This window comes from Hippopotamus amphibius, chromosome 6 (assembly GCF_030028045.1).
Source record: "Hippopotamus amphibius kiboko isolate mHipAmp2 chromosome 6, mHipAmp2.hap2, whole genome shotgun sequence".
Taxonomy (NCBI): domain Eukaryota; kingdom Metazoa; phylum Chordata; class Mammalia; order Artiodactyla; family Hippopotamidae; genus Hippopotamus; species Hippopotamus amphibius.
The window spans coordinates 52,443,714-52,457,759 of record NC_080191.1 but is presented as its reverse complement, the minus strand read 5'-3'; the positions used below and the strand labels follow the sequence as shown (position 1 = coordinate 52,457,759).

The following is a 14,046-nucleotide window of genomic DNA, read 5'->3' as shown; positions in this document are numbered from 1 at the left end:
CTGTACTCTCTCTGTTATCTTCATTTAAATGAACTGGCCCCAAAACACTTTATCAAGTAAGTGCTTTATTCCAGTCAGGGGCCAGTGATTAGGTCCTGGAGAAGTTGCTTGATATCCAGTCCAGACAGTTGATTACTAACATAATTATCAAAACCTTTTATTTTTCAGGGTTAAGTCAAGCATCTCTGTGGGTAAGGTGACTTTTTGGCTTGTTTGTTCTCCAAGTTGACATGTAATTAGCTCTTAAAGACACTGGATTTTTGGACTTTTTAAAGCCAAACATAAATATCTAAATATTTATTCTGTCTATAGAAGATTTCCTCAATCCTCCAAATTCACCCATAGGATTCGAAATGAAACAAACTCATCAAACCAGTTTCAACCATCCCCCCAAACTCTCCGCCCTCAAGGCTGTCTCTAATGACTTTTTCTACAGTAGATACAACAAACTTAATGCTGCTTTTTTTCCCTATAAAATGTTTCAGGCTCCTAATGTGTTACTATTTCCTCTTAGTGCTTTTTGGTGGATTCTTTCTTCTCCAAGTCATATTATTTCTGCTTCGTTTTCTTTTGTTTCTTTTTGGCCACGCCGCGCAGCATACGGGATCTTAATTCCCTGACCAGAAATGAAACCCATGCCGCCTGCAGTGGAAGCACAGAATCCTAACCACTGGACCACCAGGGAAGTCCCTCACTTCTGCTTTTGACGAGGCTGCTTGCTAGCACAGAAAAGAAGAATTAAGATGCAGGGCCTCAGACCCGAAGCTGCCCCAACAGCCGAACAGGGAATAAGTTTGCCTGCTTGTCTGAAGGCAGAATTCGCAGTCTAGAAATACAGGTAAAATCTGATGCAATAAAAAAACAGTGTTATCAAAAAAAAAAAAAACAAAACGTAGCGTTACGGACTGATAGTTGCAGCTTTTCAAGAAAATGAGTTCCCGTCAGGACTCAAACTGTGGTGAGCTAACCACCATGAGAGAGAACTTTCCTTAAGTCTCCAGTGTTGCAAGCATGGCCCAAATGATGACCTTAAAGCACCTCTGACTTCTGGATTCCTGAGCCGTGTCAAGGACATGAACCATGTGGCATCTAACTTGGTCTCAGTACTTGCCTGGAATCTCACAGAAAGGGAACTTGAATATGCCGACTTGGATCTTACTTTGCTCACTAACTACAGTTTAAAGGATGAAGAGAGGGACTTCCTAGGTGGTGCAGTGGTTAAGAATCCGCCTGCCAATGCAGGGGACACAGGTTCCATCCCTGCTCCAGGAAGATCCTACACGCCGCGAAGCAACTAAGGCCGTGCACCACAACTCCTGAGCCTGCGCTCTAGAGCCCGTGAGCCGCAACTACTGAAGTCCACACGCCTAGAGCCCGTGCTCTGAAACAAGAGAAGACGCTGCAACGAAGAGCCCTCACACCACAAAGAAGAGTGGCCCCCGCTCGCCACAACTAGAGAAAGCCCATGTGCAGCAATGAAGACCCAATGCAGCCAATAAATAAATAAATTTGTAAAATAAAATAAAATAGAAGATGAAGAGAGTTTCCAGCCTGGCTGGAATTAGCTCCCATCAATTGTACCCACCACCACATCCCTGCACCTTTGATGAGAACAAATTTATAGCTCTCGTGGTGTTTTCTCCCCGCACCGCCTTTTGCAGCCTGAACAGAGCCCACCAAACTAGGCCCATCTGTCTAAATGGGAAGAAGCCACTTATTCCACCTCTAGGCAGGCTTCCTTGCCTACCAAGAAGCTGCTTTCCAAGGTTCCCAAACACTGCAGGGTGATTATGGTGACCCCAACTCTTAACCGGCTAGAATCTGGGGAAGAGCAGTTGCCTGTCGTATCGAGGATCACCTGCCAATTCACGGCCATCGTTTCCTTGCACGGTGAAATGTCCAAGGAAACCACAGAATATCCTACCAGACTATTCAAGGTCCAAATCACAACATTCAAGAACTCAGTACAATAATGAAGTTGCTGTTTGGCTGCAATCTTGGGGGGAAAAAAAAAGGCACTAACTGTGCCCCAACAGGAGAGCCTAATTAACTTTATCGGTCTTTTGCTACATGAGAATACTTTCTTAAGAGAAAGGAGATACTTTCCCACTCCACACCCCCCACCCCCCCTTCCCCGCCCATTCACACCTGCCTGGGGACAAAGTTATAGGAAAGAAGCCCTTGGTAACAATGATGCTCATGTGCCTGCCTGGGCCAGGGTGTCAGGCTCCTGGGGTGATGGCTTTCTGCCCGCAACTGGTACTTCTCAGCCTCGATTGATTGCATTATACTAACTCTCACCCATGTTGAACACTAAAATCAGTGAACAAAAAGGAAAAAAGATCAATAATTATTCGACAGTTATGATATAGGAAATCTTTATGTGGATTGAGTTAAGGAAAGAAATGAAAGTGCATAAGAGCGCCAGCATCTTACAGTGGAAGTGAATGATGTTCACTTATGGAATACACAGCAGCGGTGCCTAAGCTACTTGGTGGGTCCCTTATCCAACAATTTTTTAAAGACATACAAGGAATTATTAATAAAAGAATTATCTGTTCCGAGTTACTAATTTTTTCATCTCTACTCGAAGTAGATTTATGGAAAATCACAAAATAAATAAGGATTCGACTGAATCAGTGGTTTTCAAACATTTTTTAAAAGTCAGAGGCACTGTTACTCAAAACAGATCCACGTAGTCCCCTAATACAAAAAAGATGCTCAAAAAGGACCCGGTCCAGATGAGGAAACATGGAGTGTTGAGCCTTTTCTTCTGCCTCCCATTCCTGAAGTGGTCTTAAGGTCACCACAGTGAAACAAAACTATTTGAGAATCACTGAACCAAATTAATCCAAGACCTATATAGCAAATTTAAACTAATAAATGCAGAAGTTATGGTAAGATACTTTATAATAAATGTACAACATGGAAGTACTAGCACACATATAGATTATATAGACCTAAGCTATGTATTTACTGTTTATCGCATGCAACTTCAAATGCTCCACTAATCATACACATGAAAGTATTTACAAAACAGCCAAATGAATTTCAATGCACCTGAGTGAGAGAAGAGAATACAGCCATGAAATAATGGTGATTACAAAGAGGTCTTAACAACACAGAAGAACTATAATAAAACGTTAAGCAGAAAAGCAAGAATTACATTGCTGATGTTAAAATACCCAGAAAAACACAGAATGGAGACTTGGGAAAATACCAATGTGGTTATTGCGAGGTGACAAATTAGGGTGGTTTCTTGTTTCTTTAAATTTTATTTTATTTAAAACAAAAATAAGAAAACAAAGAAGAAAAGAAGGAAGGAAAGAACTAGCCGAGCCCACCTTTTGGCTAAGAGTCAGTAAAAATGTGGCGTATACTGGCCAACAGTGAACACACCCTTAAGATAAAAAAAAATTAAAATTAAAATGCAATCTTTTAATGAATATAAAAATTTGATCATTATTGCCCCAACTAAGACTCATATTTCAGTCTGATAACCACAGAACTGGGTTCATCCTTTTGGGATCTGAATTTTTTATCTCAAACTAGTGCAGCAGCCTGCAGAGTAATGATCCTCGCACAACCGTGAGAGGCTCAAGGAGGGGACGCTGGACCGGGAGCAGCCCGGCTAGGCAAGAGCATATTCCCAGTGCCCCACTTACCACATCCAGGTCCTGGGAAACCCGCCGTTTCCGCAGCTCCTCCATCCTCTCGCACACGTCAGAGAAGCAAGTATTGTAATAATCTGCATACTGTTGTGCCAGATCATCGATGTTTCCCAGGGAGCCGTCCTGAGGGTGAGGAGGGCAGGGGGAGGACACAGGAAGAGAACAAAGGCGATCAGTCCACCTGCAAATGCCCGGCATCATCTAGTCTCCCCCTACGCAGCATTTACACTAATAATAGCTGGTATTTGTAAGTGGCGAATGCGTGCCAGGCTGTTTTATACGTGACACATCCTAACCCTGAGGACAGCCCTTGGACACAGGACCTGTCCTCCTCACTGTATAGATGGACAAATAGCAGCTCAAAACAGCTGAGCGACAGCCCAAGGATTTTTGATTCCAGGATTACCAAACAAAGAAGACAGGCCTCCAACTTAGGACTGTCTAATGCAAAGCCATGGCTTTGACCCACATCTCTGCCTGTCTCACAGGGCCAAGAAACCCCTGGGGAAAAACACTGTGTCAGTGTGAGGTGCCCTAAAGCCTAATCGGTGGCTGCATTAGAACCTCCGGGGAAGCTTTTGAGAAATCCAGATGCCAGGACACCACTCCTGGGGATTCTGATGGGAAGCTGAGAATTCAGAAGCCAACAGGGAATGGGGCATCAGGGACACACCTGAACCATACCTCCCATGAGACCCTCAGAAGTGGGAACTCTTGTTCCCTACATCATTCAAGTGCAGATGTAAGAGGATAAATTCACCTAAATACATAGGGTAACACATCTGTCTCTCCTCTCCACTGAGGGAAGGGCCCGGAAGCTGCTCTGGAGATCACACCTGGGAGTTCACATCCAGTTCTGTGGCCACTTCTGGTTCGGCAGCCTTCAGGATGTTTCCTAATCTCTGGCAATACTGGGATACCTCCCCGTGAGGAGTTGTGTGACGTAACATGACACTCAGAGCCTGGTCCCTTCTAGTCCTCCTGGCACATACTAAGTGCTCAATTTACTTAGCTAATACTATGCACTACATATGTTTCAGACTACAGTCTTCCTTTAGGGGAACTAATTCCTAAATACATGTCTGAACACATACACAGAGGATGACAGCAGTGCTGTGTACACTTTGTAGGTTATGCCATTTCATCCATCCATCCATTCACTCATTCATTCGGAGAAGCATCTCCCCTGCCCCTTTTCACCTCCCAGCATGTTCTTTCTTTGGTATGAATAAGACCAAAATAAATACCAAGACAACCAAGGAAATGATTTTACCAAGATGACCAAGGAAAACACAACTCTTAGACAACCGAAAAAGCGCACACACATTGCCCTGTGACAGACCACTGGCCGGCCCTGTCTCAGAGTTAATGTCAGCACATCATCCTTAGCACACGTGTCTAAGACTGCAAAGCACACAAGTAGGCAGGGCTTTCGAGTTAAGAATTCTGCAGCGCTGGTGCTGAAATCTCTTCAGGATAGTCACCATGATCTCAACGTTTGTTGCAAAATTTGCAAACATCAAGTGTCAATCAAAACTGAAGATGAAACACGAATGAATGTTGAATTCTCATGCCTTAGATGTACTTCCTTTTTAAAGTTTTTGGTTCTCTGCTATTTTTATTGCACTATTTCATTTAAGTTTCCTACATGCTAACTTCATTTGTGCGATTGAAATAAAATTGCATTATATTTAGAAAAAAAAAAAAGAGTTCTTCAAAAGCCTTTCTGCTAAAGACCTCAAGGCCTGGTCTGGACGCGTGGGTCAGAGCAAGCAACCGTCTCTATCCCACTTCTGCATCCACTGATTTCATAGCACTGAGGGAGTGGGGAAACAAAATGGAAAGAAATGATTTTTTTAGAAAAGATTCTTCCTTTCTAACCCATAAAATGTTCTATGTTTGAGGTAACTGCCTCAAAGTTCCCAGTACAGGGCTAGGGATGGGAAGCTCTCTACAATAACAGTAAGATGTTTGAACGTGTCTGGGCAAAAGTCAGTCCCTCACCTGAGATGACAGGCTGGATGGACCCAGCAGTGGTGGCAGAAGCCTACACCCTCCACCCCCCCCCAAAAAAGTGTTTGTCACGTTTCCAGTAGGGAAATAACAGGGATCAAAATGGAAGTCTGTTGCTGGCCTCCGAGGAACCGCACGGAGAGGGTCAGCCTACCGGTCTTCGTTCTACTGCCTTTAGTAGAGGTGAGGCTCCTGACAAACAGCACCATACATCAGATTACGATCCTGAGTGTGCCCCGATTGGTTTCAACTCAACAGCACATGTTCGATGGGCCACCAGGTGAACATCGACAGCCTCCTGACTGGTCTTCCTGTCTCCTTCCCCACTTGGCCTCATCGGCCTTGGATCCAGTCACCAAAGTGACCTTGCAAAACAGAGATCAGATCAGGTCTCTCTCCCCTGAGAATGACCCATGCCATTCCCATCACCCATTCCACAAATAAACCCCGAGCTTACCAGCCTGATGGAGAAAGGGGCTGAGGCCTGTGGACCAGGAGGACCAGAGGAGCCAGAGAGCACAGGCAGCCCCTACAGAAGCGGCTCCCCTCTCCCACCCTACCCCCAACACCAAAAGAAAGTACTGGAAGAAGCTTTAGGAAAGAGCGAGGTCAGAAGAGCTGGTCCCATGGGAGCATCTGCTCCAGCCACCAGCTACAGACAGCCAGGACTGTGACAGCAAAGTGCCCACGGAGGCCAGGGCTCGAGTCCACCATGGCCTCGGCCAAAGGAGAAGCACCTGGACAGTTTCTAGGACAAAGGGAGCTGGGCTACCTTTAACATCACGGTATCTGACTTCTATTGACCCAAGGTGTTTGCTTATACCTCAAAGACACAAAGCCCTCACCATCCCAGTTCTCGTCAAGAGCCTCAAATGTTCTTAGCTCCCTCCCCCAGTGTATACCGGGAAAGACCAAGCAGCTTCCTTCAGAGTGAGTGCTGGAGGGAGTGTTGGAAGGTGGAAGGGACCGGACTTGCAACAGTGTTACCTGAGAACCCATCGTTATGAGGTATTGCCCTGATCTGCCACTCCCCACAGCAACTGGCGCTCATAGAAGATCTTTTTGTTTGTAATTAATTAATTAATTAATTATTTTATTGGCTGTGTTAGGTCTTTTTTTTGCTGTGTGCAGGCTTTGTTTTTTTTTAGTTGCGGTGAGTGGGGGCTACTCTTTGTTGTGGTGCGCGGGCTCCTCATTGCCGTGGCTTCTCTTGTTGCAGAGCACGGGCTCTAGGCGTGTGGGCTTCAGTAGTTGCAGCACATGGGCTCAACAGTTGTGGCTCACGGGCTCTAAAGTGCAGGCTCAATAGTTGTGGCGCACGGGCTCAGCTGCTCCGTGGCATGCGGGAAATTCCTGGAGCAGGGATCAAACCCATGTCCCCTGCATTGGCAGGCGGATTCTGAACCACTGTGCCACCTAGGAAGCCAGAAGATCTTAATTTTAGTCTCTAGGAGAGTATGATGCCACCCTCATCAAGAAACTTCTGCCTTCATCCCCCAGGGAATGACACATACCTGCCACCTTTGACCAAATACAAAATATGCATCTTCTAATACCTGAGTGAACTTGTGAGAGGGGTTGTATTATCCGCACACTTCCCTATGGCTTGCTGTTCTTAATAGAAATTAATCTCTCTCTCTCTTTCTCTCTCCACCCACTACCCCACCCCACCCCGCCCTCCACCCATATTCACAGAGGCACTAGGAGTTGTACTGACCAAGCCAAGACAGTCTCCAATATTGATTGCTGGCTTCTCAAAAATAATCACCTTTCAAGTTTACGAACTGCATGACTTATTACAATCAACTACTATCTTCTTTGACTAATCAAGGCCACCTGAACAAAATTATAAAAAGGATTATTTATATAGCTTTGTTCAAATTTTCTTTCCTTTCTCTCTCCTCTCTCATATGTCCTAGAACACCTTCAAGACCAACTGTTCACTTCACTTCTAGAGTTTCCAAGCTGCTGATCAAACTTTCTTTTTCGTAATAGTAAAACAGTTTTATTCCCTATCCCTCAATCCTAATCACTCAGAACTCCCCCCAGATTTTGGGGGCCTGGGAAATATCAGTTGCTCATGAGTAAGAGAGCAGCTGTTCAACTTAACTCAGGCCAAAGACAGCAAATATTTCACACCCTGCAATATCCACGCCTCCCTTGGTGCTCAGCAGATAATAATTTAGAACAGGGTGGCACAGCTGCCTCTATGTTTTCCCAAATCGCTCTGCAGATGTGCAGCGAGTCCCCTTAATTACCACTTTCATCAGTCTTGATCATTTAAATGCCAAGAAAGGCAAAAGAATTTTTTAAAGTGGGTGTTTTTCTTTTAAGTAGGTCTTGTCTGCCATCCCCAGAAAGGACTTTTTTCCATCCCAATCACATGGAACCAAGGAGTCACATGATTTTCTCTTTACCCACTCCAAATCCATGCTTTTTTCAGGACTATCTGGAGACCTCCACAACCTTTCGATCCAACTTGTTCTTACTTGAGATAGTACAAACCTATGTAGTAAAAATATTTACTTTTATGAAAATATTTGCAACATTAGTCTCTAGGGAATTTAAATAATGCAGTTGATGTTTCAATAGCACCACACCTAATACATCTTTTTTGGGGGATGTGAAGTTCATGTCTGACTCAGCACCTCACAATGCTAATGCCAAGAGGCACTGACGTTACAAAATAAACTTCTATAGTATGACTTTAAACTGTAAACTTCAATATTTATTAAAATAAATACAATTATTAAAATACTGAAAAAGGTTCCTTTTTAAACTTGTTTTTCTTTTAAGGTGTTAAAAGTTTCTGCTGTAGAGTGTATTACTTGTCTAATCTGTTTCATTTCTTATTTTCATCCTTTGGTTCACATCCATTAGGCTGAAACTGTTTAAGTTTAGGAACAGAGAAAAATCTTGTTTCCTCAAAATAATCTTTCTAAAGTAAATTGTGAAATTTTGTGTCACATTATCTTTTTACAAGAACCTTCCCATCTCTGTCTACCAAAAAAAAAAAAAAAAAAAAAAGATACATGCAAATTCAAGTTCTCTTCCTGTTTCTTATTACAAAACCAGGTCACAGCATCTTTCCAAATGACCATCCATTTCATTTGGTATGAACTTAATTTAAATCTGGGTCCCACTACTAGTGTTAGCTCAAAAGAAAACAAACTTGTATAATTTCCTTATGAAGCCATAGCACACATTTATACCAAACACCCATCTTTTTTATACAACCAACATAAAAATATAGAGATAAAGGGCATTGTACCAAACAATTCAGATTGGGTGAACTGCTGTTACAATTAAGGAGAAAAGAAACAGAGCATTGTTCTCTCAACAATTAATTTAATATTATTTCTGAATTTTTGTCCCAATGTACTTCTGTCTCTGGAAAATGTGAAAACTATGAAAACAGAGGCATTTGTATCGTTACTTTTGTTGGCTTTGCTCTCTTCTTTCCCCAGATGTCATTTATGCTTTAGGATATCTTGACAAAGCTTAAGGGGAAAAAAAGGGAAAGCAAAAAACTTCTCTGAAAACACCAGGAGACACAATGTAATCTGTACCGCTGTATGCAGATTACATGCAAATGAATGCAAATGAACCTGTGGTCCTGCTATTTTATCTCTCTATAAAGACAGAGCCCCAAGGGAAAACTCAGTGTGTTGCTCTGAATCCCTAAAGTTGAGGGGAAGATACGGAACAAGACTCCTGGTTCACTTATTTAAAGCATCTCTACCTTTTGTGTCTATAATTGTAAGTACATATGTGATGTATTTTATGAAATATAAATTACATGTTATATCTCCACTGCTCACTATTGTTTGGGAGAGGGAAGGAGATATAGTCATATATATAAATACATCAGTCCTCTACAAGATAAATGCACTAAAAGAAATCACTACAATAAAGCCTAACTGATTTCTTGAATAACTTCACAATGCGTTCTCACTCTTAATTAGCTTGTGTAAAGATTTTGAGGTGATAAACACTTCCAGCAACCTTTCAGGTGAAACTGCTACTACCATAAACAAGACTTTAATTCCACTTTTCTTGTTCAGCCTCACTGAATCCGTGCGATGTCACTGTTTCCACCAGCTCTGCCACTCCATCCTGCCATATCATTCTGGAGAAATTCATTGAATCTGTAACTGATCTCAAATATTTTTCTCCGAGGTATCACTCCCAGCATTTCTGCAGATAGTTTGAGCTGAAATACAGTTTGTGTCAGGAAAGTTTTTTATACATAACAACCAAAAACATACCCTAGAGGGACAAATTAAGTCATACTGGTGGTAAAGAGGGCCCTGGAGGCACACCCACATGGCAGGTGGCTGGGAGGGCTGATTTCACATCTTCCACTCTCCTCCCTCCCAAACACCCAGAATTTGCCAGAGCCTATGTCTAATTTTTGTTTCGGCAAACATGATCTTGGTGTCCGTGGCCCCCACTGTTATGCATCAGGGGTCTCCAGTTAACATAAATCCCTGCTTGAAGCACGAACAGCCTCACAGGCTGGCAGCACTGTCCACACCCTCCTTCCCAGCACTCTCTCAGCAACTGCTCCTAAAGGCAATAGTCTTCAGGGGCTTCCCTGGTAGTCCAGCAGTTAAGACTCTGTGCTTCCACTGCAGGGAACGAAGATTATATCCCTGGTCGGGGAAGTTCCACATGCCGTGAGGTGCAGTCAAAAAATAAATAAGTAAAATAAAAAATTAAAAAAATAAATAAAGGCAGTGGTCTTCAAAGGTCTGGGGGAGGGACCTCCCTGGTGGTACTATGGTTGGGAGTCCACCTGCCAGTGCAGGGGACACGGGTTTGAGTCCTGGTCCGGGAAGATCCCACATGCTGCGGAGCAACTAAGCCCGTGTGCCACATGAGCCTGCACTCTAGAGCCTGTGCCCCGCAACAAGAGAAACCACTGCAATGAGAAGCCCGCACACTGCAACAAAGAGTAGCCCCCACTGGCCGCAGCTAGAGAATGCCCACGTGCAGCAATGAAGACCCAACACAGCCAATAAATAAATAAATAAATAAATAAATTTATTTAAAAAAAAAAAAAAAAAAAGGTCTGGGGGAAAAATACCTGAAAAAAAATTGGTGTATGGAACCTCCTTGATATAATGTAATTATTTATGAATATATATCTACTTACAACTATAAGTGCTTATTAATATAAATTATATCTATTTACAGTAACTACTTATGTTAAAAATACACCCCAAAATAAGCAAATTTTAAATGAGATAAAAACAAGTGTAAACAAAAAGTTCTAAGTGCTCTCCTGTTCTCAAACGCATAGGCAACTGCAGCAGTGTTCACCGTGCAGTTCGTGGTTGGATCCGCGTGGTGGGATCTGTATGGTTGGATCCGCGTGGTTGGATCTGCATGGTTGGTAGGGCTCAGGGTTGGAAACAAGAAGCACAACAGGTTTGGGGGACTGGAAGCTGGTGAAACAGCCTGTCTGTACAGGCTGCTGCCTGTGTCTAGTATTGACCTTGGGTCACCATGGGTTGGCCAGGCTGGCAGTTAAGAAGGAAGCTGGATGTGAAAGAGCAAGGCCAAAACATGAGAACACTGGAACCACAAAGACAACTGGAATCCACATCTGCTTCTCATCAACTCCAACCTTGATGCCATCAGTGACCTACAAGGGAAGCTGGAGCTCCTCAGATGCCTCAGGACCCCCAGAAGATGAAGGAGATCTGGCAGGGCCTGGACTTGCTGGGGGTCCAGGCACCACCTCACACCAACAAGGTAGATCAGTGACACCACGAGGGAGCCACCACAGTGCCCCCCACCCGCCACCAATCTTCAGGGTCTGAAAGCATATGGCTCCTGCTGATTTACTTCAGGCTTCTCGGTTAACACAGTCCTAAGTCACCACAGAGTCCTAAGATATACTGAGACATCTGAGATCAGCTTTTATTTAAATGACATCGCATAGCACAGACGAGCACAGAACAGAATAGAAACTGTTGGCATACATCCCATGAAGAAAGGGACTGTTTCCTGCAACATTTGTCTCAGTTATATATGTGTATAACTGTACCTGATCACAATGGAAGATGGAAGACCCGTGAATCTGTGGCCAAAAGTGTGAAAGTCATTGGTGGAGTCTGTCTCCTGGGCTGCACCTTAGGGGTCCTCCCACTTTGGAGTCCATCCTAGAGGCCACTGCCCAAGGGTCTCCTCGGGACTCTCACCCTCCTCCTCAGCTCACCCCTAAATGTCGATGCTCCCAAAGGCTCTCTCTGAAGTTTTCTCTTCTTGTGGTCCCCACTCTCTTGAGGGAAATCTCATCCACGGTTGAACAGATTTAAAGCCACAGCAGAAGGCTTTTTCCCTTCTCCTCTTCTTCCCTCAGGCTCAGTGCAGCCTGCTTTACCCCAGGACACAAAAAGCTTGAGATTTTTTAGAAAAAATGTTATTACCAAAGTCTCATGCATGAACTAATTATCCCTAATTGTCTGCTGGGTATCTACTAGGAAGGGATTGGTCTCAATACGAACAACCTCAGTTTACAGGCTATGGAGAGGAGTACCTACAGCAAAATGGAATGAAGAGGCCTCCTCATGGGGAGAGTGTGTACTGGCATCTTTGACAGCACAATGACTGTCAGGTATGATGAAGAAAGCTATCAGAGCTATAAAATTATGCTCTTCAACCATCAACACCTAATGGGATATTTCATTAACTCAAATAATATTTACTGAACACCTATGACATTCCAGGTGCTGTGCTAGGTACTATGTATACATTATAAAATCAGGAAACATGAATGCTTATTATTACTGGAAAGAAAAGCCAAATATGACTGTATTTGAATGTAGTCATATAGTTAAGTCATGGAAACTTGTTGAAGGGACTTCCTAAATTGTGTGCTAGTATAAGGTCTTTATGGAATTAAAGGCTTTGAAAGATCCCATTTGCTTGGCTATTGGTGGCTTAAAAGAATACTTCACAGGAACCCTCAGAACTTGAAAAATGCAGGGAAAAGACTAGAAGGTTGACAGTTTGTTCTAAAAAGTTCAAATACAGATTCATACTTAAAATGGACATATGGATTTAGAAGATGACAATTTTAGACCGAACTCATTTCTCCTTTCCAAACTGCCTGAGTTTAATCAAATCACAGGTTTGGAAAGAACAGCAGAATGAGCTAGATGGGTGGGAATGAAGTCAGAATTTCAGACCAGATTCACAGATGCTGTTGAGTATGAATTACACTTTGCGTTTCCCTGGCTGTCTCTGGCACATAACCAGGAGGATATGGGCATTTGCAGGTGCTGGACCAACCAAGATCTTATTGGGGGAAAAAGTGATCCACGATATTCCCAGAAATTTGGAAAACATAGTAACCTCAGAACAATCCTGAAATTTCTTTTTATGATGTTATTTAAACCTTGTACAACATTTGAGTTTGCTTGAGTATGTTTTATGAAAATTATATTCTACCCCAGCTTGAGCATAGAGTCAGCAAGTGTGGCAGCCCTGGAGTCAGACATGCACTTGACTCCAGCAGATTTCCAAGGACTGCTCCTGAGGGCAGGGCGACTGGCAAGTGAGATCTGGACGTCCTGGTGACCTGATCAAACTGAAGGTATCGTGCCTATTGCCATTCACGGTCACAGTGCTAGTACTGATTAAATTCTTTCTTGGTGATGCTGCCAAAATTCCACATTTTTAAGAACCAGCAGGTACTACCTAAACAGTGTTATCAATAAAAATTCACATGGCTTATAAGCCTGAGGATATTGAACACATGGCCCAGTCCCGAAACACTTTGCAGCCCTTCACTTATACTTTGATAACTCTCAAAACTCCTTCTCTGCCTCCTTAGGAAATCTATGCCTATTCTTCCTACATATTCAATTCAAACTCTCCACCCCCACCAAACTTTCATCCTGGATTCCAGTAGTCCAGAGATTAGCATCAACCTGTTTCATCCACGCCAAGACTCTCAGGGTCGTTCACTTATCCCCAAAGTTAAGAGGTCACGAGGTCTTATAATGGGTCATAAGTAAGTGCTAATATAATATTTCTTCTTCAATATCTCTGTCTCAAATGTCTCAAAATGTTTCTCCATCCTAATCCTAGCAGTGTTTCAAGCCATCCACCACAGTTTCCAACTATTCACCTCCTCTCCAATCCCATCTGATTTACAACCCCCTCTATACCCCATGCCCACTGTAACTTTCACAATATAAATCTTGAAAACTGTAAATGTCTCCTAGTGAAGATGTGACAAAGTCAGTCTGTTGCTGACAATACAAAAGCCTTTTTATTTGTACTCTGCCTGCCTTTCTAGACGTGGCTCCACCTCCCCATCCATGTACCACTTGGGGCTAGAAAAAAC

At 43.2% G+C, this 14,046-nt stretch overlaps 1 protein-coding gene across 6 annotated transcripts in view; it reads right to left on the bottom strand.

Annotated features, from left to right (window-relative positions):
• The window catches only part of SASH1 (SAM and SH3 domain containing 1), a 322,758-nt gene that overhangs the window by 147,255 nt on the left and 161,457 nt on the right, over nucleotides 1-14,046 (bottom strand). For 4 of the 6 annotated variants that reach the window (XM_057738103.1, XM_057738105.1, XM_057738100.1 and 1 more), the window contains one exon: nucleotides 3,666-3,794. In XM_057738103.1, the coding sequence (XP_057594086.1) occupies nucleotides 3,666-3,794 (129 nt within the window). The remainder of the gene's footprint in view (nucleotides 1-3,665; nucleotides 3,795-14,046) is intronic. The other 2 variants (XM_057738104.1, XM_057738101.1) reach the window with 1 other exon arrangement.